A 26,387-nucleotide genomic window follows, 5' to 3' on the forward strand; every position below is an offset into this window, starting at 1 on the left:
TGTGCAGGTCAAGTTCAGTGAATGAATGGCACTGTTGAATACAGGTGTTATGTCCAGTCGAGTGTATTAACTCCTTTTCGGAGCACGAATAGCTCCTTGACTTTCTTTGAGAGGAGGGAGAAGGATGTGCTCAGAGGGGAGCCAGAGGAGCAGAGGACTCTGTTTAGGCAGAGCTGAGTGTTTGCTTAGCTCATCAGGGAAGAATTCTGGTATGAGCCTTCTGGAAACTTTGTTCACTTGCAGCCTGAAAAGAAAAGGAAAAACTGGGCTAAACCAACCAAATGATTAATTAAATCCCAGAGCTCCATTTGGCCTACTTAGAGAAATTTACCTTTTTTTGTGCGATTACGTGCTCTTTCCTTAAATTGCTTCTTTCCTACAGAAATAGTTTCAAACGCCATATACCTACCTATTTCTGTGTGTAATGGCTTGATGTTATTGAGTACAAAGGTGCAACAAACTCCTTGGGGACCTTTGGGGATCAAATGTGCTTCTCAGTTTCTTTAAGGCACGCTGGTGAGTTCTTATGATCACCGCTGATAACTAGAAGGAGCTCCTTCCCCCTGACCTTGTGATGCTATTTCTGTGTTTGATCTGTGCAATTTCTGTTGGAGCACACTCTTACCCTTCAGTTAGTCACGAGAATGTGCTAGGAAGCTGGCACTTATTTAGTGCTAAGTGGTTCAGTTTATAGATTTGACATGCTATTTGGTAAGGTATGCTTTTTTTATCCAGCTGTACCCAAACATCCTTTTCAAGCTGCAGTAATATGCACATAGAAATATTTTGTCACCGTATTTAAAATACGCAATTAAAAATCTCTGTGGAAGACAAGTGAAGAAGTGAAAGAAAAGCCACACTTAATCTACCTGCAGGGTGATTAAAATAAAGGCCTTTTCTTTTACATAGCTCTCTTGCTGAGATCTGGCATATCTTGGCATATCTTGAAGTAGCTGCTTACCTTTCTTCAGATTGTGCCCTTACTTCTGCTGATATTAAAGGGAGCCTCATGCTAAAAGCTCAGATGGTAACATGTAAAGTTGAACAAGGCGAATCCTGCCATAGGTGTCTAAAATAAGTCCAAGGACCGTGACAATTGGCATCGGAGGTGTTTGGGGCTGGGGAGTATTTCTGTTGATCAGCTGGAACCTGGGCAGCAGTTCTTGGGAGCTGAGAATCTTGCAGGTTTTGTCGATAGAGAAGCTCATTCATTTGGTCTGGATAGAGGAGGAGGCTCTATTGTGAAAGTAGTTTATCAGGGCTCCTCTTAATTGGAAAGGATTGAAGGGAAAAAATGTGAAATGAAGGAGAAAGGGAATTCAGACTCAAGGAGACAGAAAGATGAAGTCTCTAAGGAGAGATTACTCAAGGGATGAACTGATGTCGTCACTTCTGGGCTATGTGGACCCAGCTGGGAAAGTAGGTGTTCTGGTAATCCTAACAGGGAATGTTGAACAAATGGCCTGGTTTCTGTAAGCCTTCCTTTCTTGCAGAAAGCCGGAGCGTCGCTCCTTCCGTGCCTATGCTGCTGTGCTTTACATTGATCCCAGGATGAGGATCTTCATAAATGGACACAAAGTACAAACCAAGAGGCTTTCATGCTGCCTCTACAAGCCAAGGTAGGTGTTGTGACCCAAAGTCTGCACATGTACGTGAGACTCTTCAATGTTTCCTTACAGAAAAGTGTTAGTGTTTTGCTCTCTAGGTATATCCTGTGTAACTCCCTGTTAAAGCTACAGAAACAGATAGCAGGAGAATGGGATGTGGTGTTGCATGGGAAAGGGGGTAGATAATGGAAAATCTAACGTTTTTGAAAATCACACCCATAACCTGTGGAATTTGGCTCCCTTTGAAAGCAAACACACGGTGAAGATACTGGTTGTTCAAAATGCCACGCCGTACAAAGCTGTTGGATAACTTTTTTATGTAGGACAGAGAAATTCATATGGTGGATGCTAGAATTATTATGGAAATGAAAACAGATTGACCACTTTGATGCAGTTTGCTTTGAAAATTATTTTTTTGTATAGCTGATTTAGGTTTGAACAGAGATTGGGAAAGACCCTTCCCTGTCTTCCTTTTAAATTCCCTTAAACATAGCAAATTTGCAAATGAGCTGAGGTATGCTCTCAGTTGGTTTAATAGGTACTAAAAAAGGTTATAAGGTTGAGAAGGGGAAAAGGGAAAGTATATTTATGCCTGTTTCAGGGAATAGTGTCCTTCTGTCCCTAGGAGCATATAGATTTAATTCTGGGTAGCTTAACATGATTTGTCTTAATAGAATACTACTAATGATATAGAATATTTTAGGGATTCTTTTAATCAAGCATTTTGGACTGTATTGGACATACTGAACAATATGGGCCCAGTATCAGCCTGCGAGGTGGGACTTGTTACTGACCACAATCTAATGTCAAGCCACCAATTACTATCCTTTGAGCCTGGCCAATTTTCAGCTTGCATAATGGTCTACCAAGCTCATACTTCTTCAGCTTCTTAAATGAGAATGTAGAAAATAGTATCAGAAGCCTTACTGAAGGCAAGGGAGATTACATCCACAGCTCTCCCCTTGTTGACCTGGCCAGTCATTTCATTGTAGAAGGCAGTTAGATTGGTCCAGCATGATTTGTCCCTGATAAATTCTGATTTCCTGGGTAGGGAATCTCTTGTGCTCTTGAGTTTCTGCCTGCAGTTTACCTATGTGTGAACGCCACATCTGCCCCATGCTGCTTTATCCTATGCCACAGTCCAAAAAAGTACTAGAGAGGAAGAGCAGAGGAGGAGGGCACAGGCTTTTACCTCATCAGAGACCAGCTTCTGAGATTCGAAGACAGGACTTAGTCACTGCCTGGTTGTTGCCTGCATTGTCATGATAATATAACATGTACTGGGTCACACCAGAGGTTCATCTGTCTCAGTTCCTTCTCTCTGAAAGTGGTCAGTAGTAGATGCCTGGGGAGGAGTATAAGACTTTTGGYTCTGTCTTATACCTTAGAGCTGTTTTCTATTGAAAAGAGACTTGTCTTTTTAGGTGATTTAGACAGCAGTTGTTCATGGTCCCTGTCACCAATTCTGGATCTGCTTTTCATTGTTTCTGGAGAATAGCACCTTGCTGTTGGACAGCTGTAAAGTGATTTACATTTAGAGTGCCTGAAACTCCCACTCCTGCAGCTCAGAAGCAAAGACTGCGAACAAGGCTGAGGAAGACAGTGTAGGGCTTTGCGGGCATGGGGCAAACATCATAACCTTACAGGGTTCTTCTGGAAAAGTGTGCAGACAGTTTCCTTTCAATTTCCTACTCCTTATGCAAGATGTGGATACCAGAAGATGCATGGTCATTGGGATAAGTCCAGTACCTTCACTGTTGGTTCTGAGAACCGGTATGGCCCTTCTGGTAGTTGCCTACCTTGTGCCATAGACGACTTGTGAAGACTCAATCTTTTACCTTCAGATGCATGAGCAGAGATTATTCTCCCTTGGGTGTCTCCTTCCTGAGGACTTATTGCAGGGAAAATGGCAAATCAGTCCATTCTGAGGACAAAGCTGTTATTTTTATTCTTTTGCAGCTATTCATGATCTTTTAGATTTTTTCTGAACCTGATGAGAAGGGTTGCTTATGCCCTGGATCTTCCCTTTAAAGTTGAAGCCAGAGCTCATGCATCCCCATTTACATCTACTTGCTGGGTTTTGAGTACTCTGCCATTTAATACTACTATCCTGAACTGACATAAGGACTCTTTTTTTTTTTTTTTTTTTTTTTTTTAATGGGAGGCAGGGGGGCACTGATGGGTACAGCAGTCAGCTTGTCCCTCTGCCCTTTGGTCTGCTTTTGAGATCTGTTCAAGAGAATTGTCTTTAGGAGGTGGTAGCTCCTGTCATCTTTTGTCTCTTGAACAGGATACTTATTTTCCTATTGCCATCTGTCCTTTTTGGAAGCTACCTTTTTGTGGGTAGTAGAGTCAACTGTTAATACAACCCGCTTAGGGTTGTACTCCTATGTAGGAACTGTCACTCCCAGTTAGGTGGGAGTGGGGAGTATCCATCCATGTCATGGAAGCAGTGGTTTCTCTTTTCAGCTGAGCTCTGGTTCTCTTCCATCCTTAAAAATATTAGAGAATTCGCTGGATCTGATATTAGTACCTTGCTACCTTTCTGGAACCTTTAACTTCCTGGTATCAGGGGCAAGCTAATTTTGTGCCAGATTGTTCACAAGAGTTTACAGGTGTGATGCTGGAGTGTCTCCCTCTCTGGAAGCTGCTTTTGCATTTTGAAGGATTGCTTTCCTCTGCTTCTTCCCACAGTAACTGTGTGAACTTTAGCAGTGCAGGCTGTGCAGCTGAATGTAGTCAGGCTATTTTGCATGTCACCCTTTATGCTATTTTCAGGTAGATAATTGAATGGTCAGAGATCTTAGCGGACATTCAGTGTTGGTGATTGCAGCAGTGCTGTATGCTGTTTTGCTTTCCTTGGCTGTTGCTGTGATTTTACTGAACGATTTGCAAGAGTTTCCCTTTAAGAGGGCATGCTAAGGCAATTGTAATGAAAGTCTTGAAGATGGGGGAATATATCACATCATGCACTAGTCTTGTCTGTCAGGCAAGATAAACAAGACAAGATGTATCTTGTTTACGTATTCATTTGCTAGATATGCTTTTCCAAACCACTTGAATATGGGCTTTCCTGGCTGTGATGACTTTGGCACTGGAAAAGAACATGAAACAGTAATGACTGGATTATTCCTTTTTTCTTGAGAAGTGGTCAGTCTCTGGGACAGTATTTCCAGAAGCATATCTATGTACTAGTGGTCTCTTTGTTTAGCTTACCAAGTTATTAAACACTCTTGCAGACAGATGAAGCTGGTACTGACAACTGGCTTGCATATGGGGGCTTGGCGTGATATCGCACATTAGCTTTCTGTATTACCCTGCAATTGCCCTCTCTGCATTTTGGTGAAAAGGAGGTGTTGTCTGCTCGTAAGACAGAAGTTCAGTCGCTTTGCTGCCTCAAAAGTCGGGCATGTTGAGACCTTTCATCTTCACTTTGTTTCTCCTGTTTGTTCTCAGGAAAGTAAGGCAGGACATAGATGAGGTAATTTAGTTGTGCCAACATGTTGAAAGCAGTTCTTGTTTTCAGGACATGTTCAGTCTGTTGGCCCAGGTAGCTTAAATCATCCTTAGGTGGATTTGAGGAGATTGCACCACCCAAAAACTGAGTCGTCTTCTCCTAACATGGTTGTTGCATGGTTCTTGGAAGAATTAGTGCCTGTCTGCCTTTTTTGCAGTAAGGAGGTCCTTATAAATAGCAGAAAATAAGTTGCACAGATATACAACTTTTATGCACTAGATTGCACAAATTGTGCATTAGATGAACAAATGTAATCAACTCGACTATTTATGATGTGAATTTTCTGAATTTAAGAATAAAGGTTTTCTGTTAATGAGGCTATTTGATGTCTGTATCTACATCTGCATATGGCTGCTCATAGAAACATACCTAACTCCTTTTTCATCTAGGCAGCATGATTACTTATGGGTCTTGATGGATTATCGGCCATTTGGAGGGATCTTGTCTCTTATTGGAACCTAAATGTGGTTCCTGCTACATTAATGAGTCGGTCAGTTAAGCCTTATGTCCTTATATGCTTCCCCATCTCTGTAAAAACAACATTTCTAGTGATGTTCGCTTTGGCTAAGTGCTGGAGAGGTTTGATCCCTTAAGCTTTCTTTCTTCTATAAAGCTTTTTGGGATGGAATTTTCCTCTAGGTACCTCCAAACACTGGTATCTAAAGTGGCTTAAGTTCCTGCAGGTTCTGATCATCCTTGTTGTCTCCTCTTCTCCAATTACGTGTGTCCACATAGCGGTGACGTACTCATGGACTTCTGCCTCTTTTACGAGGCTGCCTCTTTCACTCTGAAATAATTATAGTTAGCTTGTGATCTGTATTTGATATGATCTAATGAGATCAAACAAGCCACTGCAACTCCAGCACACTTTTCAAGGTTGTAAGCCAATTGTGTAGCATATGAAAATTTTCTGAAACTTTAGAACTGAAACTTGAAGCTCTGTTCAGACCTTTGCTAAATGTTATGCCACTTTGAGGCTTCCAAATGGGATGCAATTCTTGACAAATCAATTCTCTGCTTAGTTTTCTCTTAAGATCTGTTCTTCTTAGAGGTAACCTTGCAAGATTGAGAGGTGCTGCTTGGAGACATGCACTGTGAGACTACACATTTGAACAGTCATTTGAAGGAGAAAGAAAGGGTTATTTATCTGTAATGGGAGGTTTTTGAGAAGCTTTCCATGTATTTTCACTCTGCCTTTCCACTTTTAAAGAATTTGTTCCTCTTAACCTTGGGATTTTCTACAGGGACATGGGATATGTCGTACCCCACCAGAGTACATTGAAAAGTGGGGGGACTGTGGTTGCTGTTATTGCTAAAGCATCTCTGACTTGAAAGTTTTGGCTAAGCGCTTCCCAGTATACTCGGTTACTCATACCTAAACCTTGTTCTCCATTTATTGAATCTTTTGAGAAGAGTAGAGTAGCATGTGGAGACCCTGTTCTCTAATAGGATGATCAAATCATGGTGTGACCTGACTGCTGAGGTTGCTGATTAATAAGTTTTGATCATCACAGGATGTACAAATATACTTCAAACCGTTTCAAGACCCGTGCGGAGCAAGAGGTGAAGAAAGCAGAGCACATGGCAAGGATAGGTGAGTCTTTGGGGTATGCATGCATCCTGCTTTTACTGTAGAGAAGAAAGGACAGAAAGAGACTACATTGCTGATACGACCTGAAATTGCTTGCTTTTGTGATCACTGTGATTGCTCAGGAAATTCATTTTTACAGTGATTCCAGACCTGAAATTGCTTGCTTTTGTGATCACTATGATTGCTCAGGAAATTCATTTTTACAGTGATTCCAGATGAACCAGTCTTACTTCAATGCAATGGGAGAAACTTGGATCATTCCCTAAGACCACTTCCTCCGAGGAACAGATGTACAGAATAATCCTACAGCTTTCTCCCTCTGTTCTATCTGAAGCCTTACTAAGCTGCCTTCTTGTTAGCCCATAGTTCTGCCCTCGTCTTTTGCATATCATTAGCTTCTTCGTTCTGTTCTCTTTCTGTTCCTTCCCTGTTGAGGCAGTCACTCAAAACTAGATTTTTATTTTATCAGTTAATGTAAAGTGATTGTTCTAGGTGTACAAGGACATCCTGTTTTTTTCACTTCGAAGCGTACTTTTTGTCTGTCCAGTCTTACCTTCCTCTCAAGTTTCGTAGTCTTCAGGAGAAAACCCAGTTTGACATTATTGGATATTTAGCATGTAGGTATTACATAAGAATATAAATGCAACATACAACTTTGTTAAACTTGCATAAATTTAACATATAAAGCAGCCTCCCCCATTCCTGATGGAGAAATTCCATAGCGAAGGAAGAGTCTTGAAGTTGAAAGACATGTTGACCATTCTTTCTGATAAGTTTCATAAATGATGTTGCTGAGACATGTGCCTTTCCTCCCTGTGTAAGAACTGCTTTAGGTGCGCACACGTGTGCATTCAGATTAGATGTGAATAACTTTCAGGAAGTTTCTAGGGCCACATTCAACCTGTGCAAAGTCATAAAGGATAGTGTGTTTGTGACCCTGCCCAAAGCAGTAGAACAAAACTGTATAAACTGCTGTGTCCCCTCTTCTTCCTTCATGAAGTACAACCTAATATGGTAGATTTGAAACTATGGCATTTAAGCCATTTATCCTTTGCCTCAGTTCTTATACTCCTTCGTTTTTTTGTTTGTTTTTTTTAAAAGATTGAGTCCTATAGCCAAAGTAGGTGTTCAGTACATTTGTATTCTCTTCAAGAAAGCGTAAATAGCATGGTTCAAAACGGTCTCTGAGGCCTTCATGATGTTTAAAAGGTGAGCTTTCATGTCTTGACATTGAAGAATACTGCCATTCAGTGCCCTGGTACCAAGAACGGATATCCTTGACACTGAAACTTAAACTCAGCATTAGCACCAAAGCTAGCTTACTACCTCCAGCAGTGGAAGTGGGTGCTGAACAAAGGGCTGTGAACATGGAGGTGAAAACTCAAGGCAGACTTCAGGCTGTTTTCTGCAAGGGTTGATTACATAAAGCCTCCAGGTCTAAAATATTCTTGTGTCATTAACCCCAGCTTCAGTGGCACAGATCTCAGTTCTTTGCTTCTAGGGAAATTAGTTTCATCTGTAATAAAGTGTATTTAATATACAAAGTACTGCTTTTCTGCTGTTGGTAGAGAATATTTATTTCTTCTTATCACTAGCATATGTTTCTCTGAGTACACACACCACTCTCATGAGGGATCTTCACCAGAGAAAGATTTGCAGTTTTCTCTTTCACTAGAGAAACGAGAGATGCATCATGAGAAATGATGTTTGTCAGCTGAGCTAACCACAGTTCCACAATGTGCTGTGGCTGTCTGTTAGGGATGCATTGGAATCCTTCATACTATAGATTTTCAGTCACTCCATCCATAGACACTTCTGGCCTTACCCACTGGAATAACCAGGAAAGACTAGATTTAAATGGGCAGGGTAACGTTCCGTATTCTTATCAGAAGATTTTTTTTTTGTCACTTGACAGTGTTCTTCATACCAGAGTCTGGCAGTTTTGTTTCATTTCAGGAGCTCTGCTAAAGGATCGATAAGACTCTGGAAATAGCTTATGAGGCTATTGAAAGAGAACTGATGATAGCTGAAAGGTGACTACAGAACAAGAGAAATGTATGGGCAGCTATGACTGTCAGTGACATGGCTGGTAGGTCTATGGTTACTGCAGAGGCTGTATGCAAAACAAAATGGCTTTAGGAATTGGTATTCCAAAAGAGCCACGACTTATGAGTGAAGACTTGGCACGCATATATTCCCTGGGAACTGACATCCTGCCTCATGTGATAAGCTGTACCATCCAAAGCCCTAAGTGAGCAAATGGACCTATTCAGCCGTTCCAGGACATAAGTACTGTGCCTGGGCAAGATAGCTACAAAAAGCCATCATCTTCTGCCTGCTGCATATCGCTGAAGTGAGGCTGAATACTGTATTCAGGCATCTAGGTGTTGCTGTTGCCTAGTTTCAAGAAATTCTCTTGCAAAGTTTAAAAAGCGAACAAACGAAAAAGGTGGAGAGGGAGTTATGTAGGTGTCCGTTACTGAAAGCCCCTTACAGCTCTGTTCCACACTCGATATTAGTCCAGAGTATTTCAATGTGTCCACTGATTTGCCGTTGGTATGCCATGTCTGTTATCCACTTGTAGCTAGAACCAGAATTCTTGTCCTCCTCTGTTTATTGTCCAGCTTAGGAGCTGTGTTTTTGCCTGCAAGGATCTCAACACTCAGATTTTTACTTGAGTCGTTCCCTACCAAACATGTCTTCTCGGCTGTCATTACTTTATTGGAACATTACTTTATTGCCCCTTAAGGGCAGACCTCACTGTCTTTTCTTCCCTTTGGACACAGTTGCACTCATTCCAGCAACTCCTACCATACCAGCTTTAATTTAAATGGACCAAATTTTTTAAGCTGTCTTCAAACTCTTCAATTTAAATGTTAAGCTAAGCCGTCTCTTCAGAAGATTAAGTTGGTCATACAGTGCAATTCTGCTGTTACTTGCCTGGCAAGCTGCTGTGAAACTCAGCGGATGGTTTTGTGGGAGCTGATGCAACAAAACTCAAATGTAATAATACTGCATAGAAGGAGAAGGTGATTTTTATTTTAATAGTCTAAATACATTCACTATACCTATTTGCCTTCCCATATGTGCAGACAACAAAAATGTGTCCACAAGTAATCCTGGCCACAGCATTCCAAACAACAGATGCCAGTTATCAAATCCCCACTAGATCATCCAGACTCTTTTTAATTGCTAAACATATGCTGGTTTTTGGAGAGATGTTTTGTACTCTAGGAGCCAATTGCTATTGTGGTATGATCCTTTGCTTCATCTTACCTCATCCTCTGTAGACCCTTAGGCAAGGTTGCTGCTCCCCTGTTTTGTTTCCTTGTTTCGGATGTCTTACAGCTAAAATCTGTCCTCCTGTTGGGAGAACAGGGAGAGAAATGGCTCACAGGACGTGGCTGTAACATTACTGCCACCTTCCTGTAACTGGGGTGCAGGCCTGCTGCTTTAATCCATTTTCCCTGGGAACATTCTTGAGTGACTGTTAAGTGGTATGAGATTGGTGTGTACCGCTTGTCAGGCAATCTTTTTGGTAGCCTGGAAGAGAAATGAGAAGGGGAATTTCTCTAAGTGGTAAACCTGAAGGTCAGAATTAGTGGTAGGTTTTCAGAGCACTATGTGCTATTTTATGCGTAGCACAAATTTGGCTTTCTTCAGACAAAAAGAAGTGATTATCAAAGATAAAAGTACTTCTCAGAGTAGTCCCTTTCCATCATCTATGCAAGTAAGCTACCTCTTTGTACCTCCTTTTCAAGTCTGAACTCGGTCTTCATTTTGTGGCAGTGTGAGAGTTTTTCTCTCTGCTTTCATACTTCTGTGCAGACCAGACAGGGCCACTTGCATCCTTACCGTTTCCAGTTCCTCACTATTTTTCTTACGGATCCTTCCTTAAACCTGCTTTTACAGAGTTTAAGGAAGTTAGAGGTTGCCAGTGTTGATGGCAACCTCTGATCAAGTTTAAGGTGCCATGTTAACGGTCTCCTCTCTCATATGTAAGGTTTTATTTTGTACCTTCTTGTGTTACCTTTGTCATCTCTCCCTTGTCTGTGTACATCTAGCAAAGGCTCTCTCTGGAAATCTGTTAGCTCAAGTGAATGCCTGATAGTATGCTGTCTCTTCTGAATGCTTAATACAGTTTTTTTCCTTGTGTTTCAGCGGAGGAGAAGGCTCGAGAGGCAGAGAGTAAAGCCCGTGCACTAGAACTGCGCCTAGGAGGGGATCTCACGCGGGAGTCCAGGGTGAGGCTTCTGCCTTTCCAGCAGGTTGAATTTTAAGCACTGGGGGAAGGTTCATAACTATGGTTTCGGAGTGGAGAGCTGTGCTGTTCAGTTGCTTTTAGCACTGCAATATGTAGGTGAAGCAGGTGCTCCTGTTGGAGATAAGTTTCAGCAGTGTTCAGTCCTAGGCAATTCCATGGTCTTATGACCACAGGACATACATAAATTGGTGTGCGTGTTTTCCAACCCGAGTGAGAAGCATGCTGGCGTTGCAATGCTTACAACTTTCAATATGTATCTAATGGAAAATCAGTCCTTTGACAGTGTTTGAGTTCTACTGTGAAGATACTTTAGTTGATGTCATTCTCTGAAGAAGCAGCATGGGGAATGTGAAGTATTTGAATAGAAGTAAAACTGGATAATTTTTGTCAGTTCCCTCTTAAGGCCATTGCACTTTGCTCCTGAGCTTTCCCAAACTGTTGCTGGAACTTTTGAGATTTTTTTTTGCTTGTTTTCTTTTTCTTTCCTTCTGAATGGTACCCTGTGAAGCCAGAGCTTGTGTGATGATGCTACAGGCTCTTGAAAGGTGGGTAAGGTGGGCTTGGCTTAGACCTAGCCAGTAGCTGGAAGGCAAGAAGGATTTCGGGACATGCTGGTTCGAACAAGTGACATTTGTTTAAAATCACTTTACTGTTTAGTGAGATGTAATGAAAAAACAGTGTTTGAATGTTTTGGCTCCATCACTCTACCCTGTGGTTTCTATTGAATAGGTATTTTCTTCCAGTCAACTGTACAGTTGTTTAAATGACCTAGCAACAGGTGCTGCCCTAAATGTAAAGGAGTGCTAATTATTGCCCTTCAGTTAGTGAATTCTTTACATTTAAAACCCTTCTGTGATCTTCCAGAAGGGGGAAAAATATAGAAGTGGTTTAATTTTAGTATCTGTTTGCAGGTGACATTACGTCAAGTCCAAAACTCTGCAATCACCATGCGCAGGGAGGCTGATGTCAAGAAAAGGATCAAGGATGCAAAGCAGCGGTGAGTACAAGGCAACTGAAAGCTCTTGCTTTCCCAAGCTGGTCACTCCACATGCTCAGATGTTTCTCCTACTTTGCTTTGTGTGGTAGGGTGAGCAGTTCTGCTCACCAGTTTAACCAAGGGGTTTCTGAGTTTGCTCTTCTGGTTGCTTTTGCTAGACCCCTGTTATTTGCTGAATGAAGTCTTTGAGTTTTGCCTGTTTTTTTGTAGACACTTACCAGTTTTCCCCAACAGCTTTTTTCATTCTTTTGCTTAATCTGTTTTTCATCTATGGATAAGATTCAGGGAGGCAAACAGATGTTAGCAAACTGCAGTGAAATGGCTTTTAGAGTTGCAGAAATGGTTTTCTAGAAACTTGTTAAATTCTGTTATAGGCCATGCCATGAAATCAAAAGAAATAATTGTAACCAGAGTTAAATTACAACAAAGTTTGCTATTCATATACTCACAGGAATATTTCACTTTGTATGCAGGTTTTCTGCAGACTTGTCGTATGCATTTCATAGCTTGAAACTCAATCTCTTAAATGCTGAGTCTGAGAAAAATTGGGATTTGTATATACATTTGTATATACTTATCCCACCTAGTTTGTTTTGCATGCTAATTTACATGCATTCATAGGTCAGAACTATTCCAGACTCGTTGCTAAAGATAGATCTAATGCATCTTAAGTTCAGGAAAAAACAAACAGAAAAACAGCTTGAACTCAAAAGTGATAGAGATATGACTTGGAGAATGCAGAAGCATGTTCTTCTTCATAAAGGGTGCACATCTTTGCATGAAATTCAAGGCCCTACATCCTTCTCCAGAAGTTAGAAAATTAGAATTAAACCCTTGCCTGAGGTAGGAATGAAGGGTCTACTGTTTTGCCACAACTGCTTGCACCCTCAAATCGCACAAGTTGTCCGCCTCAATCAGATGAGACCAAAGTGATATTTTGCAGCCCTGTTTGTCTATTGATAGTCTTCAAAATACCTCTTAGCAAATGTTTAGGTTTAAAGTTATTGAAAGCTGCTGTTCCAGGTGTCTTCCTAATAACTTGTTTTAGATTGTTATCTAAAGAATAATCTCTCTATGAGTCTATAGCTGCTTATAAAATGAGTGATCAGGTAGTGGTTAGGTGAGCATGCTTTCTGCTAGCAAAACAGGCATTCTGTCTGATGTCTGTTATCAAAAAAGTTGATGTAAACCAGCACATCAATTGTGTTATACTGAACGTGTCTTGTAAACCAGTACAGCAGGACTGATGTACTAGTTTGTCTCTTTTCCACACATTGCTATCTCCTCCACATATAATTTAAAAATCTACAGAAACACCTATCAACTTTGCTTTCAGATGAGGTGAATCTCATATTACAGTAAAGTAGGAGAGAGATTGTCTGCCTCTTGTTTTGGGGCTTTTTAGCCCCAAAAGCCTCATGTTGTTCTGTTTTGGGGCCCTTCCAGTTGTAGAAAGGAACTTTAAAACTAAAGGAAGTTGTGTTAAAGGATTACATATACATTTAGGTAGGTAAGAAAATGACTTTATGAAAACAAAAAATGGACAYGAAATGAAAGTATCCCAGGGATTGATTTTGAGATGCTTGAACATTAAGACAGACTTCCATCTTATAACTGCAGATTCTTATATAGTGATTGTGAATACACAATTCCATTTCTCTTAATATCTGATATTTGCAGTAGACAGTCAACAGATCATTTTAAAGAATTCCAAGTATCTCCAATTAATCATTTAAAGAGAGGTCAAATTCCAAATTGGGATAAAGCACATAAGTGTTGAAGATTTTGATGAGAAATACAAATAGGAAGTCAAAAATAAGGGTCAATGGCATAGACTATGCCTTGTAATTATTAGAAGTTTTGGGCTTATGTTTGCTGCCTTCAGCCTAAAATAGAAGAATCTCATTGTGAAAAATGCTCAACAGGGATTTAAGGGAAGCTAAGGAACCTGCATAATTTAGTCTGTTACAGAGCAATAGTTCTGTTTATAAAATACAACTTTTTAATATCACAGAGATCTAAGTCTAGAGACTTAGAAACCTTGTTAAGGTTTTCTACATTACAGGAGATACAATTCCTGGTAATCAAAGATGCAGGTCCAGAAATTCATATGTGCTCACAAGCATAACTGAGGCCAACTTTTGTTAATCAGCTATGGAACAGAAAAGGTAGAAGTCATGCAAATTGCTAGCCTGCTATTTTGAGGGAAAAAAACCTCTGCTTCACTTGTGTGTTGCAGTCCCCCAGCTTTTGGAACTTGGTGAAATAGTATTACAAAACTTGCAATTATGAGAACTTCCCCAGAATCTAAATATTGAGACTGTAGGTTTATATCAAAATCTTAATTTCTGTGGTTTATGTAGCGTAGAGGTGCACATCTAGAAAATACTAACCCAAATAATTTATGCCTCGCATTGGAGAGCATAAATCTGTACCTAACAGTGCTTTTATAAAACTCTAGTCAAATATAATTTTTTGAAAAAGTAGATCTGAAATAAAACCAGAATCCATTTATGAAAGAGGAAATGTATCCAGATCAACAGTTAGCTGAACAGATAGACTGTCTAGCCTGAATTGGTGTCTGCATTGTGTCTCTGAAGCTCTGTTTGCTTTCTTCCAGGGCACTGAAGGAACCCAAAGAACTGAATTTTGTCTTTGGGGTGAATATTGAGCAGCGTGAATTGGATGGCATGTTCATTTATAATTGCAGTCGACTGATAAAGATGTATGAGAAGGTGGGCCCACAGCTGGAGGGTGGCATGTGAGTTTTTGGAGATTTTTTAGCAATCTCTTTGTTTAAGCCTGACATTTTCCTATATGTAACTTAGGCTGTGCAATAACTTTTTTCTGTGAGGAATGTAATCATTCTTCATGAACTTGAGGCTTCAGTCATTTTGTCAGCCTTTATCGGAAAGGTTTAGATTCTGACAAATAAAATATATTTAAATATTTCCCTATATTTCACATGTTTCACAAAAAAGATAGTTCTCTATCAAGATGTTGGTCATACCTGCAGCAATATGAGGCTTTTGTGCTCAATACTGGTAATTTGGGTCTGAACACTTCCTCCATGGGTTAGCAAATGAATTCCAGTAGCAATACTACCTCATTCTAGGGACAGGGCACATAGGTCTTGAAAGCAAAAATTTATTTGTAGTCAATCTAGAAAAGGAGATATTTGACCCCATCTTACTTTTTTCAGAATGCCAGCTCAAATCTGAGTGGTTTAGCAAGCTCATAAATCAAAAATAGTACTGCTGCAGGAATGGATGAATGGATGTGTGTAATCTGCTGTTTCAATATTGCTTCTCTGGACAATGACCTGGCAGTTTAATGATGTTAGTAACTGTACATCTTCTTTCAGGGCATGTGGTGGAGTGGTAGGTGTGGTGGATGTGCCCTATTTGGTTCTGGAGCCAACCCATAATAAACAAGACTTTGCTGATGCCAAAGAGTATCGACACTTGTTGAAGGCCATGGGAGAGCACTTGGCTCAGTATTGGAAGGATGTTGCTATAGGTAATGAAGCTTTTTTATTGCCTTCACAGTTACTAGGGGCTGGAAGGGAAAACTTTGGCAGCTGGAAGGGTATTAAGGGAGAGGGCAGCCAAGAGTGAAGGTGATTATTTTTTGTGGTTATGGCTCCATAATGAATGGGGAATTGTTCATTTGTTTTGCAGCCCAGAGGGGTATCATCAAGTTCTGGGATGAATTTGGTTATTTGTCAGCGAACTGGAACCAGCCTCCATCTAGTGAACTACGCTACAAACGCCGAAGAGCCATGGAAATTCCTACCACAATTCAGTGTGGTGCGTCTGACCAGGCAGATGGCTGCAATTAGGAGGCTGGTCTTTACTGAGGAGGGAGGGAGCTACTGGCTGGAGTGTGGGGTAAAGCTAATGGGTAGGAGACTTCTGAGATGAGCTTCTCAGCCATTGTCCTCATAGAGGGCTTCTCTCCTGTTGTAAGTTCCCTTTGCCTGCATCTGATGGTACGCTCAGACATCTTGACATAAGGTTCCTCTCCTCTACGGTTTATTATTCATGATGTTCTTTTACAGAACTGGAACTGACCAAAGCCACTCATCCCTAAAGTAAAATAGATCTAAAACTTCCATGTAGGCAGTGGAGGGAAAGTGTAACTTGTATTCTGATGAACTGGGCTACTGAGCAACACTAGATGTGAGCACAGAAGGGAATCATTTACAGTCATCTTTCAAATGTAATGTGAGTTCTCTTTTTCACACCTCTAAATGTCTCCGGCTAAGCTCTTACTCCAGCCGGGAGAAGGGAGGTCCCAGTGCAACCACTTTGAGTTGGTAGAGAGCTGCCAAACTCCCATGACCCAATTTGCCCCACAGGGCTTGGATGAGGACGTAGCAAGGAATGTGAGGCTAGTCTTTTGGAAATGGTCAGTCTTTTGTCAGGCTCTCCTGCCTTGACTGTTTCCTCAGCCCCTTCCAAGTTCCTCCCAAATAGGAGGAACTTTCCTGTCATTCCTCAAGTTTTCTTCTGTTGACATCTACCAGGACCTGTAAAGTCCTTCCAGAGCCTGAATTGAGAACACTTGCATTTTATAGGCAAAACTTGATTTTTACATGGTTGCTTTTCTCGTTGTCAAGCAATGCTCTCCAAGCCAAATCTGTGTGTTTTCCTGGTTTGTCTGAAATCTATTGGATCATTATCTAAGTTTTAGTGGACAAATCTCTGACTTGTGTATTGATACCAGTAAGGGACAGCCTGACTCCTGAGATGAGCAGCGTTCTTGGAACTGGCTGTTCTCTTTTGGTTTGAACTCTACATGCTGTGTAGCTGTCAGTGCAGCAGTGAGTGTGGAGTCCTCTAGTATCAGTTGATAGACACCAAGCTTCACTGGTTCTTGTTAGGGTTGCCTTGTTTCCCAGATTTGAGGTCCTCCTCAAGGTGCTTTGGGAGCGTGGAGCAGGAATGGACTTCATGTATCCTGTGGCTATGTCTCACTTTCTACTTTTTTTTGTCACTAGTCCTGTTGTCATTAGATATACTTTGGAAATTAATGTCATCCATGAGTGCTAAATGGACTTGATGAGTGCCATAGAAAAATTCTGATTTTATGACTTAAGCTATATTTCTGACTTGCATAGTGTTTCTCTAACAGATGTATGTCTGAAATGGCGGACTCTCCCATTCCAGCTGAGTTCAGTGGAGAAGAATTATCCTGATAGTTGGGTGTGCTCTATGAACCCTGATCCTGAACAAGACAGGTAAGAGTGGGTTAATATAAAGAGTTTTCTGTAGTGTGCCTTATCTGTGTTTTTTGGTCATTCTTTTAGGATAATTTAAGGGGATAGGTAAAAATTCTATACCTGTAGACTAAACTGTTCCCACAGTCTGCGAATGAGTAGTGGTGACATACATATTTTGAACTGACATACTCAACAGGATGGACAGAGTAAATTAAGTTTCTTTATGTTTGTTTGGGGGGGGGGTTGTTTGTGTTTTTCCACTGCCACTGGAAATATGATTGCAGCCTCGCTTTATCCATGCTAACTTTAATGTAGGTAGTATAGATAGCAATTGAAGAATAGTCATAAGTACAGGCTGGGAACGGTATGTATTCAGTGCTCAGTGGAGTCTTTATTGCTACTGTTGCTCCAACTCATTAAACACAAAAACTTGTACTGCGGTAACACCTCTGAGTTGCAGGGAGCCCAACAAAGACATTTTGTACAGCTGAGGGAGCAGCACATCGATTCATATACCAAAGGCAGGTTTCACAATTATAAAATTTAGGTAGAATCTACTGATTTATTTGAGGAACATGATTGCTCTAGGCTCCTCTTTTCTCTCTGTGGAGAGAGATACTGGCAGAATTTCATTCATATCTTCGTTGAATAAAGAAAGAAGCTGATCAAGCCATAATTTAGGTGCCTTGGCTCAGTGCTTAAAGACAAAAGGAATGAATCCAGGTGGTAACTTCTAATTGGAATCAAAAACTTAATGTCCATGGACAAAAAGGTTAGTAAAGTTGTGTTAATGCTGATTTTGGAAAGTACTGATTTTCTAACTTCTTCCTTTTGGCACATCTCATTTGAATGATAACTGGTGATAATTTTCCTGTTGCTCCCTGTTCTCATGCTTTGGTGTGTAACTAGAAAGAGTATTGTTGTGCTGATGATATCATTAGAACTAAACTATATATACACTAAGAAAAGACTTTTAAAAATTTTTTGTTTTGTAATACCTTTGGAGATTTGAAAATTTGGAGAGGATATTCTGCAACTCAGGTATTCTTTACTGAACTGTGGAGTTGAAACTGATGCTTGCAAAGTGTATACACGCTTGGTATCATAACCAAATTCTCCTTTTGGGAAGATGAGTAGGTGCAGATAAGACTTCTCAGAGAGATGATCTAAATTTTTGTTGATTTCTGCTTCTCTGAAAGGGGAATCTTAGGATTCTCCCTTTGGGAGAATAAATAGCTCAAGAATATTTTGTATTGATTAGGCTGACATGCACTTTCTAATAGCGAGTGTACTTGTGTCCTTTCACATGAGATAGAAAGTTTTCCCTTGTTGTATCTATAGAGGTTATGCTAGAGTTCCTCTGGCTCAGTGCCAGAAAAAAGCAGCGCATGCTTGCAGTCACTGTATTTCTGAATTTCTCTTGGAACTGAAGTGCTCTGCTGTCTGAGGTTTCTTGCTACTTCTTTGCATCCTGGATTTGGAGACCTTCACTGCTGCGTTATGACCTTGTGCCCCACCTGGCCTATTCCAGGCATTTATCCTGCCATGGAAGTACAATGGAAGGAGGACCAAGGACTTGAGAAGCATCACTGTTGCTAGTTCTTCACAAGGGGGGGCTCGAGCTTGCATACCATGAGGATTGCTACCTCTACGTAGACGATGGTGATCATCCTCTAACTGGCTTGGTCTAAGTCAGATCACTTTCCCACAGCSTTTGCACCTCCCCGAGGACCCTTAATACAGGTCTTTCTTGGGGCAGGCTAGAAATTGGTCCTTGGTACGACAATGCAGGTGAATTCTTACCCGCCTTCTCTGCATTGTGCTGTTAAACTGCAGACTTCCTGGACCCATGTGATATCTGCAGAATCTCATCAGCCAGGTCAGTGATGAAGCACTGTCAGACTACATCTTCAGACTTTCTCCTGGCATCAGAAGACTTTCTTGGCATTGTCTCCCTGCAGGGTGTCCACTGCTGGTACTGAGCTGTTCCCCACCTTCATTTCAGCAAGCCAGTCTGATGTGTCCACCTAAACTTCAGTTTCTGCTGGTGGCACTGAACTGCTTTTCAAATCTCTTTAGTATGGCTTCTCTGGAGCATTGTCATGGGTACTTGGGAGTGGATGCCCTTCTCCATGTAGCTTTCATGTAAAGCAGTGAGCTGTCAATGTACTTATCCCGTTACTTTGTCAGATACCACAGTCTATATTGGGGTTAGTACTAAGCCGCACCATTGCTCACTTTGTCACAGAGGAAGCATGTGTGTGTCAGACTTCAGTGTCAGGCTCTTCCTCCTCCTCTTTTCTATCTAAGGTCCAGTTGGGTCCCAGAGGGCATCTGGACTTGTGGCTGAAGCAGCTGCTGAAGGGTCAGGCAAAGCTCCTTGAGCATCGCCAAAGTCATGGTGCTAGTTGTAGGCTACTCCAATTGCAAAGATAGCTGCTTTGTTCCTGACCACGCTTCCTGGCTGGTTAGAGGTCTTTCTGAGATGGGTTCTCTGGTTGCATTGATACATTGATGCACATGATAGTCTACCTCCAGTGATGCAGTCTCTTTTGAATGTCATGAGTAGTCTAATTGCTGCCTGTCCGCAGAATTTACGGGGTCTTTCAAAATTTCTTCTGCTGTAAAAGATATCTTTAATTACATTTTCACCTTCAATTCATGCAATGGCGTAAGTGACTGCAGAACTGCCTTTCCCTATTGGAGAATTTTCATATGATGCCACGTGATCAGCTTTGTCTTTGGGAATTGCAGCTTTCCTGTCGTGCAATCAGCTTGCAGTGATGACAGATGCTTCTTTAACAGAGGGAGTAACTACTCCATTAAAAACTCCCTTGCAGTGGTTCAGCTGAGAACAAGCTGATGGAGAAACCGCCACTTGTATTCCTTTCCACTGACAAAGCTGATCACAGTGGATGTGTATCTTGCAGACTGGGGGATCCCTTCAGGTGGCAGGTTCAGGATCACATATCTTTGTAAAATCATCTCTCATCAGCTTCTTGGACATGATCCATAATGCAAGCAGGATCTTCCCTTTTTCTTTAAGGCTCACCCTTGCAGGTAGTGATTGACAGCTTAGCCCCAAGGTAGTGTAAAAGGCTACTGGATCTCTTCGGCTTTGCCTTCTCAGACCTGTTGTCTCAGTCCTTACACACTGCATTCCTATCTAACATCATCTCTACATGGATGAGCCTTTGCCCTGAGAGGGATGATCTTGCCATGTCCGTCCATGACTCAGTTCTGTGATGCGAGATGAATCTTGGAATCCCCCTCAGTTTCCTTTTCTTCACTTGGAGACATTCCTGATGGCCATCTGTTCAACTACAAGTTTGAAGGTGATGCCAGTCCTCATAACTCAACCTCCAAATACTGTTGTCCTCAGACCTCTTTGCACTCACCTTAAGGTGGTATTGGAATTCTGTCCTAGAAAGTAGATAATCCTCCCAGTGCTGCTTAGCTTCATTTTATTGACTGAAAGTATAATTCCTGTGTTGTCAATACGTGCTTGTTTTATTTTGGAGGTCCTCATGCTTCCGGGTTATCTTTCAGATTGGATCTTCATGCAGAAGCAGCAAAAGGTTCTTTTTTCCATGCAGTGACTGTTAATCAGCACTTCTGATAGAGCGGGCTCTTACCACCACTAGAGCCCAGATGGCTTTGGTAGCAGTATGGTGCAAAGCTGTGATTTTGGACAATTGCCGTGTCACTGTGGCACTCCCCCTGTACCATCCAAGGCTGATGCAGGTTTTGGAAGGACAACGGTGTAATCACGCTGATGCAACTCAGGCAATTAGTGGCAGGGTAGCTGCTTAAAGTAAATAATTGTTCGAGTCAGCCCATGCGTATGCGCTTAAAGATTGTTATTAAGGAGTGTCCTTTGAGACATGAAGTCCACATTTTCATTTATCTCCTACCTGCCTTTTTCCTTCTCTCTCAAGGTCTCTTCCAGGTAGGATTCTGCATCTGATAGGACCTGAGATAGTAGGATAATTATCACTATTTTGTATGCCATAAGCAGAACAGGAGGGGAACAACAAATACCCCTTTAGGTATATTGCAAAGGAAAATGTTATGGCCTTAGGAGGAAGGATGCATGTGCATTTTCTGTTGGAATGTACACATAAACAACATGTCTTAATTACAAGTTGCTAGTAATAAGCTTTTCTTTCTAAATAAAAGGAAAATCAACACAAATAGGATATTTTGACATAAGTTGGTTGGAAGAAAAATTTTTGTGGAATTCCTGAATTTAGAAGCAGAAGAGAAAGCCAGTCATAACACTTCACAAGCTTTGTTTAGTGGTCTCTGGGCTCTGAATTGGTAATTCCTAGTGTTAATGGCTTGGTTTTTAATGGCTAAGCTTTTGATAGTTATATCCTGAGGTTGTGAGTCTGAATGTGTGTGTGTTTCCCAAGGAGAAAACATCCATCTTTGAGATCGTGGCTAGTGCAGAAAGGAAAAGAGTTTTGCTGCTACATTCAGGATGGGACTTGAGGACAGTGCTGTGTGTGCGAGACTTTCCAGATTCTTCTGTCTTTGCTGAGGTTGTCTTGTATTCTTTTGGTGCTAGATGTGAAGCTGCAGAGCAGAAGCAGAAAGTGCCACTGGGAACTCTGAAGAAGGACTCAAAGTCACAGGAAGAAAAGCAGAAGCAACTGACAGAGAAAATCCGCCAGCAGCAGGAAAAGCTGGAAGCTTTGCAGGTGAATCTGGAGGCTTCCAGTGGAGCTTTGAGGGACCTCCTAATACAAACAGATGATGCTGAGTAATGTCTTCTCAGCCTCCAACACCATGTGTGCTGTGTGGCATTCATGGGGTAGGGGTGGGTTTAATACCAGGAAACAAGCATCTCAGCTTGCACTTCGTCTCCTGTTTGGAAGATGAGAGTGACTCCTGATGCCCGGGTGAAAGGATGTCTCTTGCAGCACAGCAGAACACACCTTTAAGTCTTGATTTTAAACTGGAAATCTGTTTGAGAGGTTGGGTTCAGGCAAGTACGGACAGCTTTTAAAGATAACCTTTCTGATTGTTTTTTAGAAAACCACTCCAATTCGATCTCAAGCTGACTTAAAGAAACTGCCTCTGGAGGTGACTACACGGCCTGCAGGAGAGGTAAATGCTAGAGCTGTGATACCACTGTAGTCTTTTTACTTTTCTGTGCTGTTCTTAGCTGTAATGCAAAACTGAGCCTGACTCTTCCATCTTTGCTCTCTCCTGTGCCCACATTTGTTTCAAAACACCCAGTCACTGACCAGACCTCAGCGCCCACGATCTCCTCCTTTACCTGATGTAATTAAAAATGCTCCCAGCAGACCACCACCATCCAAGCCTCTTCCAAAGTCCACCAGTCAGCAGAAAAAGAGTTCTCCAGCTCAGCCAACTGTTAGCACTCCCAAAGTGGCAAGCGTGCTTTCCAAGGAGGAGGCCAGTACTTCCAAGACACACCAGCACACTGTGACAGCTGGAAAGTCCAACAGCACTTTAAGAACTCTTGCCAAACAGGCTACAGCAGCGAAGCCACCCTCTGCTGTCCTGCAGAGTCCCAAGTGCCCACGTGAGACACCTAGTCCAAAAACTGCAAAGGTGCCAGTACTAAAGAAATCTGTTGCTGTCAAATGTACACAGGTGAGACTCCATGGGATGAAAACTGTCAGCTCGTTACTTACTATTCTGCATAGCCCATCCTGCCCTGTCACATGGGATCTGCACTGTATTCCTTGTGTGGGACAAGATCTTTTTTTGTTTTTTTGTTTTTTGTTTTTTTACTCTATCATAATGCCATTCTACACTCCTCATGAAAACCTGTTTCATCCCTTTCCTGTGAGACCAGACTGGTTCCCCAGACACAAACATAATGTTGGGGTAGTGGAAGTGAATATTTGTATTGTCATGTGACACACACCAAAACCTTTAAAAATCGACTAAGTTCTCAACTGAAGATATTGGATGCTGAGCACTTTTTTACTTGACTGAAGGAAATTTTGGTTGTTGGCATACCTGAATCACAGCTACGGTTTGTTTGTTTCCAGCAGGCCTCCACCACCCGGAAGAGGACTTTAAATACTACAGAAGATGGGTCTGAGGAGGAAGTGGAGCAGAAGAAGGAGAAGACAAAACGAGGCAAATTTGTGGTAGTGAAAGAGGAGAAGAAGGATTCTAGTGAAGTAGTGGTAGAGGTGAGAACTGCAGGGTTTCCCCAGCAGAAGGTATTTGTCAAGCATTCATAATCTTACTGGGGAAAAAAACTAATCTGAGCTCTCTCTGCCCATAGCTCACAGACAGTGCAGGGGAAGAAGAGCTAGCAGAACTGAAGAAAGCTCAGAAAGGTGAGAAATGAACCCTTGAACTCCCCTCCAGTATCTAGGATGATGGAAAGGAGCTGTTGCAGAACTAGAGTCACCAGCTAAACCTGTGATTTCATTAATGACCTTTTAACTTAAGAATTAGTGTAAAATTGGGTCCCAGACCCTGAAACGACTCTAATTCACATGAAACAAAATCATTTGGCTAAGCCCCTTGATGTAACAGGAAGCAATCGCAGCATGGCAGGATCTGTAATGAAGGCTGCATTATATTAATTAGGGTGGTCTTTGGCTGCATAGTGTAGTCTCATGCTTCTGTAACACAAATCATGCTCACCCTTTCTAACTGGACTGTGGAGCTTCATTAGCAGAGAAATGCTGAGGGCTGTATTTAGACCTGCAGCACTGCTGTGAAAGAAGAAGGGTTGAGAGACCCCTAGGAAAGATTATAGCTAAGATGCTGTTGCATCTTCTGCTAGAGCAGTTCATTTAGTTTCTGCAGCTTATTCCAAGAACATATCTGGCAAGTGATCCACTAGGAGTGCATAGCAAATTGTCCTAGTCTACAAGCCTGAAAAGTGCATGTCAGACAGCCTGCAGTACATCAGAAACCCTCTGTCTGAAAATGGCATATTGTTTCATAGCTTATTAGTGTCCTAATTGTGAAAAAGTGGGAGTTGTGACAGCAGTGTTTTTATGGTTCATACCCCATGTGAAGGATTTGTCATAGGTTTAGGTTCGCTCCCAGCTGAGGGTGCCGTCTTCTCTAAAGATTATGCAGAATCCAAATGTTTGTAAACACCTTTAATGTCTTCCTCCTTTCAGATAAAGGGCTGCATGTGGAAGTGCGTGTGAACAAGGAGTGGTTCACAGGCCGTGTGACAGCTGTGGAAATGGGCAAGAATGCAGTACGCTGGAAGGTGAAGTTTGATTATGTTCCTACAGACACCACACCGAGAGATCGCTGGTAACTATCTTTAGCTACTGGCTTTTGGAAACTTATTTTACTTTCAGGAGGAAGACCCTGTTTTACTTTCACAGATGTTGAAGACCAATCTGTTGCTGTCATGTTAGAGAGCGCGTACTCAGGACCATCCTGCTGCTTTGTAGTGAATGGACCCTACAGGTTCAATATGGTCTGCCTATCACCTTGACAGTTCCTGTGGAGGGAAATACTGTGTAATCTAGAGGTCTTTTAGGGTGATGGCTGTGTAAAGATTTTGATGAAGCTATTAACAGGATTTCAGGTAAGGCTAACATAGAAAAGGGTATGTGACTTCCCCTTGATTTTTTTTTTTTTTTCCAGGGTAGAGAAGGGCAGTGAGGATGTGAGGTTGATGAAGCCTCCCTCTCCAGAGTACCAGACTCCAGACACGCAGCAGGAAGAGGAGGTTATTGCGGCTGAACCTTCTACCTCAGACTGTGTCAGAATTGAGCCAGACACCACTGGTCCCAGCAGCAGCCAAGAAACAGTAGACTTACTAGTTCAGATCCTTCGGTGGGTTCACAGTGGTTCTTGTAAGCTGCTGCCATCTGACTTAGTCTTTAAACAGATCTTTTAAACTCAGGTTCTGGCTGTGTTTTCTTTCCTACATAGGAATTGTTTGCGGTACTTCTTACCTCCAAATTTTCCCATCTCCAAGAAGGAGCTGAGTTCCATGAGCTCTGAAGAGTTGATGGCGTTTCCCTTGGTGAGTTCAGTATGCCTATAAAAAGGTGGGTTTTGCGTCCCCATTCCCCATTCCATTCTTGGTGCGAATGTGCATCCTGTGGATGCAAGATTGCACTCTTTTGAAAGGTTACTTGGGTCCTTAGCAGACCAGCGTAGCTGAGAAAATGTGAGGAGAGGTATGAAGTTGCCTTCATTCTTCCAACAGTTGCTGTCTGATGCAGACTTCTTTAGCTTACAGCTGTGTGAGAAAGGTGTTGGTTGTTACTATCCTAATTTCTTGTCCATTGCTGTTAACCTTTTAAAGAAGAGAGTCTAGGTTAGAGGCTTTTAGAAGTGGGATGTAGGCACGTCTATTCATTTTGCCCCCAGCCTTAATAATGTAACTTACTGAGAGGCAATCTCAAAAATGGGAGAAAGAACAGAGGAACCAACCCCACCTCGTACTTTTCCAGATGACCAAGCTGACATGATAAAGGCAAAACACGAAGTGGCGTAGTGCCCGTCTGTGATTCAACATACGTCCTATGGCAGGCTGATATGCAGAGAAGTGGTACTTGATTCTCTGAGCTGTCTCTTCTGACGTATGGACAAACAGCAAAGGAATAGCTTTGCAAGAGGTGTCTGCGGGTGACAAATGCCACCAGGGACTGCTTATTTGGTAGTCATCGAAGTATCCTACTCCCTCCTTCCCCATGTATATATTGCAGTGTCTCTTCCTCTTTTCTCTCCATTAATTTGGTTAGTCCACTTTGAGGTCATGCTGCTTTCACATAGCATGTTGCCTTGTCTTGCGGAGTTTACTGTGAATTTGGCAGATGTTCTTACCTCATGGGAAGCTGTGCTGTTTGTGGTGGTCTGTACTAAGGGAGTTAACTGCATGCTGAAGCTGTCCAGCTCTTTCTACAGTGTAATTATGCTTTTAGACTATTTAAAGTATGCTACATCTTTAATCTAAATGTAATCATTTTTTGTTGCAGCTCTAGTCTTTGAGGAATAAGAAAACCTATATGGTTTTTTTTGCTTTCTACAGTAGGCAAATCAGAAATGTAAGTGTGAAATGGTGACTAATGCAGCCAGGGAAAGCAGAGGAATAGTGTTAGGCATGTGCAGTTCAGTCACAGTATGCAGAAGCTAGATTCTTCTAGAAGGTGCATGTGCTGGAGTTTCCCTTTACACTTGGTGCTTTTTTCTAATATATTGTCTCTTGCTTTTT

At 41.7% G+C, this 26,387-nt stretch overlaps 1 protein-coding gene across 8 annotated transcripts in view; it reads left to right on the forward strand.

The window, feature by feature from the left end:
* MORC2 (MORC family CW-type zinc finger 2) overlaps positions 1-26,387 on the forward strand; it is a 42,475-nt gene that overhangs the window by 12,886 nt on the left and 3,202 nt on the right. For 3 of the 8 annotated variants that reach the window (XR_003256021.1, XM_026081601.1, XM_026081619.1), the window contains 16 exons: positions 1,494-1,619; positions 6,639-6,718; positions 10,877-10,959; positions 11,891-11,976; positions 14,597-14,737; positions 15,341-15,495; positions 15,657-15,785; positions 17,113-17,218; positions 21,771-21,903; positions 22,238-22,312; positions 22,445-22,825; positions 23,230-23,376; positions 23,472-23,526; positions 24,328-24,469; positions 24,809-25,000; positions 25,100-25,193. Coding sequence is in view for 5 of the 8 variants with exons in the window: in XM_026081601.1 (XP_025937386.1) it covers positions 1,494-1,619; positions 6,639-6,718; positions 10,877-10,959; positions 11,891-11,976; positions 14,597-14,737; positions 15,341-15,495; positions 15,657-15,785; positions 17,113-17,218; positions 21,771-21,903; positions 22,238-22,312; positions 22,445-22,825; positions 23,230-23,376; positions 23,472-23,526; positions 24,328-24,469; positions 24,809-25,000; positions 25,100-25,193 (2,125 nt within the window). In the remaining 3 variants the exon portion in view is untranslated. Of the gene's footprint in view, positions 1-1,493; positions 1,620-6,638; positions 6,719-10,876; positions 10,960-11,890; positions 11,977-14,596; positions 14,738-15,340; positions 15,496-15,656; positions 15,786-17,112; positions 17,219-21,770; positions 21,904-22,237; positions 22,313-22,444; positions 22,826-23,229; positions 23,377-23,471; positions 23,527-24,327; positions 24,470-24,516; positions 24,629-24,808; positions 25,001-25,099; positions 25,219-25,626; positions 25,833-26,387 lie in introns of those variants that run through there. The other 5 variants (XR_003256026.1, XM_026081635.1, XR_003256029.1 and 2 more) reach the window with 5 other exon arrangements.

The sequence above is a fragment of the Apteryx rowi genome, unplaced genomic scaffold (genome assembly GCF_003343035.1).
Source record: "Apteryx rowi isolate R43461 unplaced genomic scaffold, aptRow1 scaffold_1167, whole genome shotgun sequence".
Classification (NCBI taxonomy): Eukaryota; Metazoa; Chordata; class Aves; order Apterygiformes; family Apterygidae; genus Apteryx; species Apteryx rowi.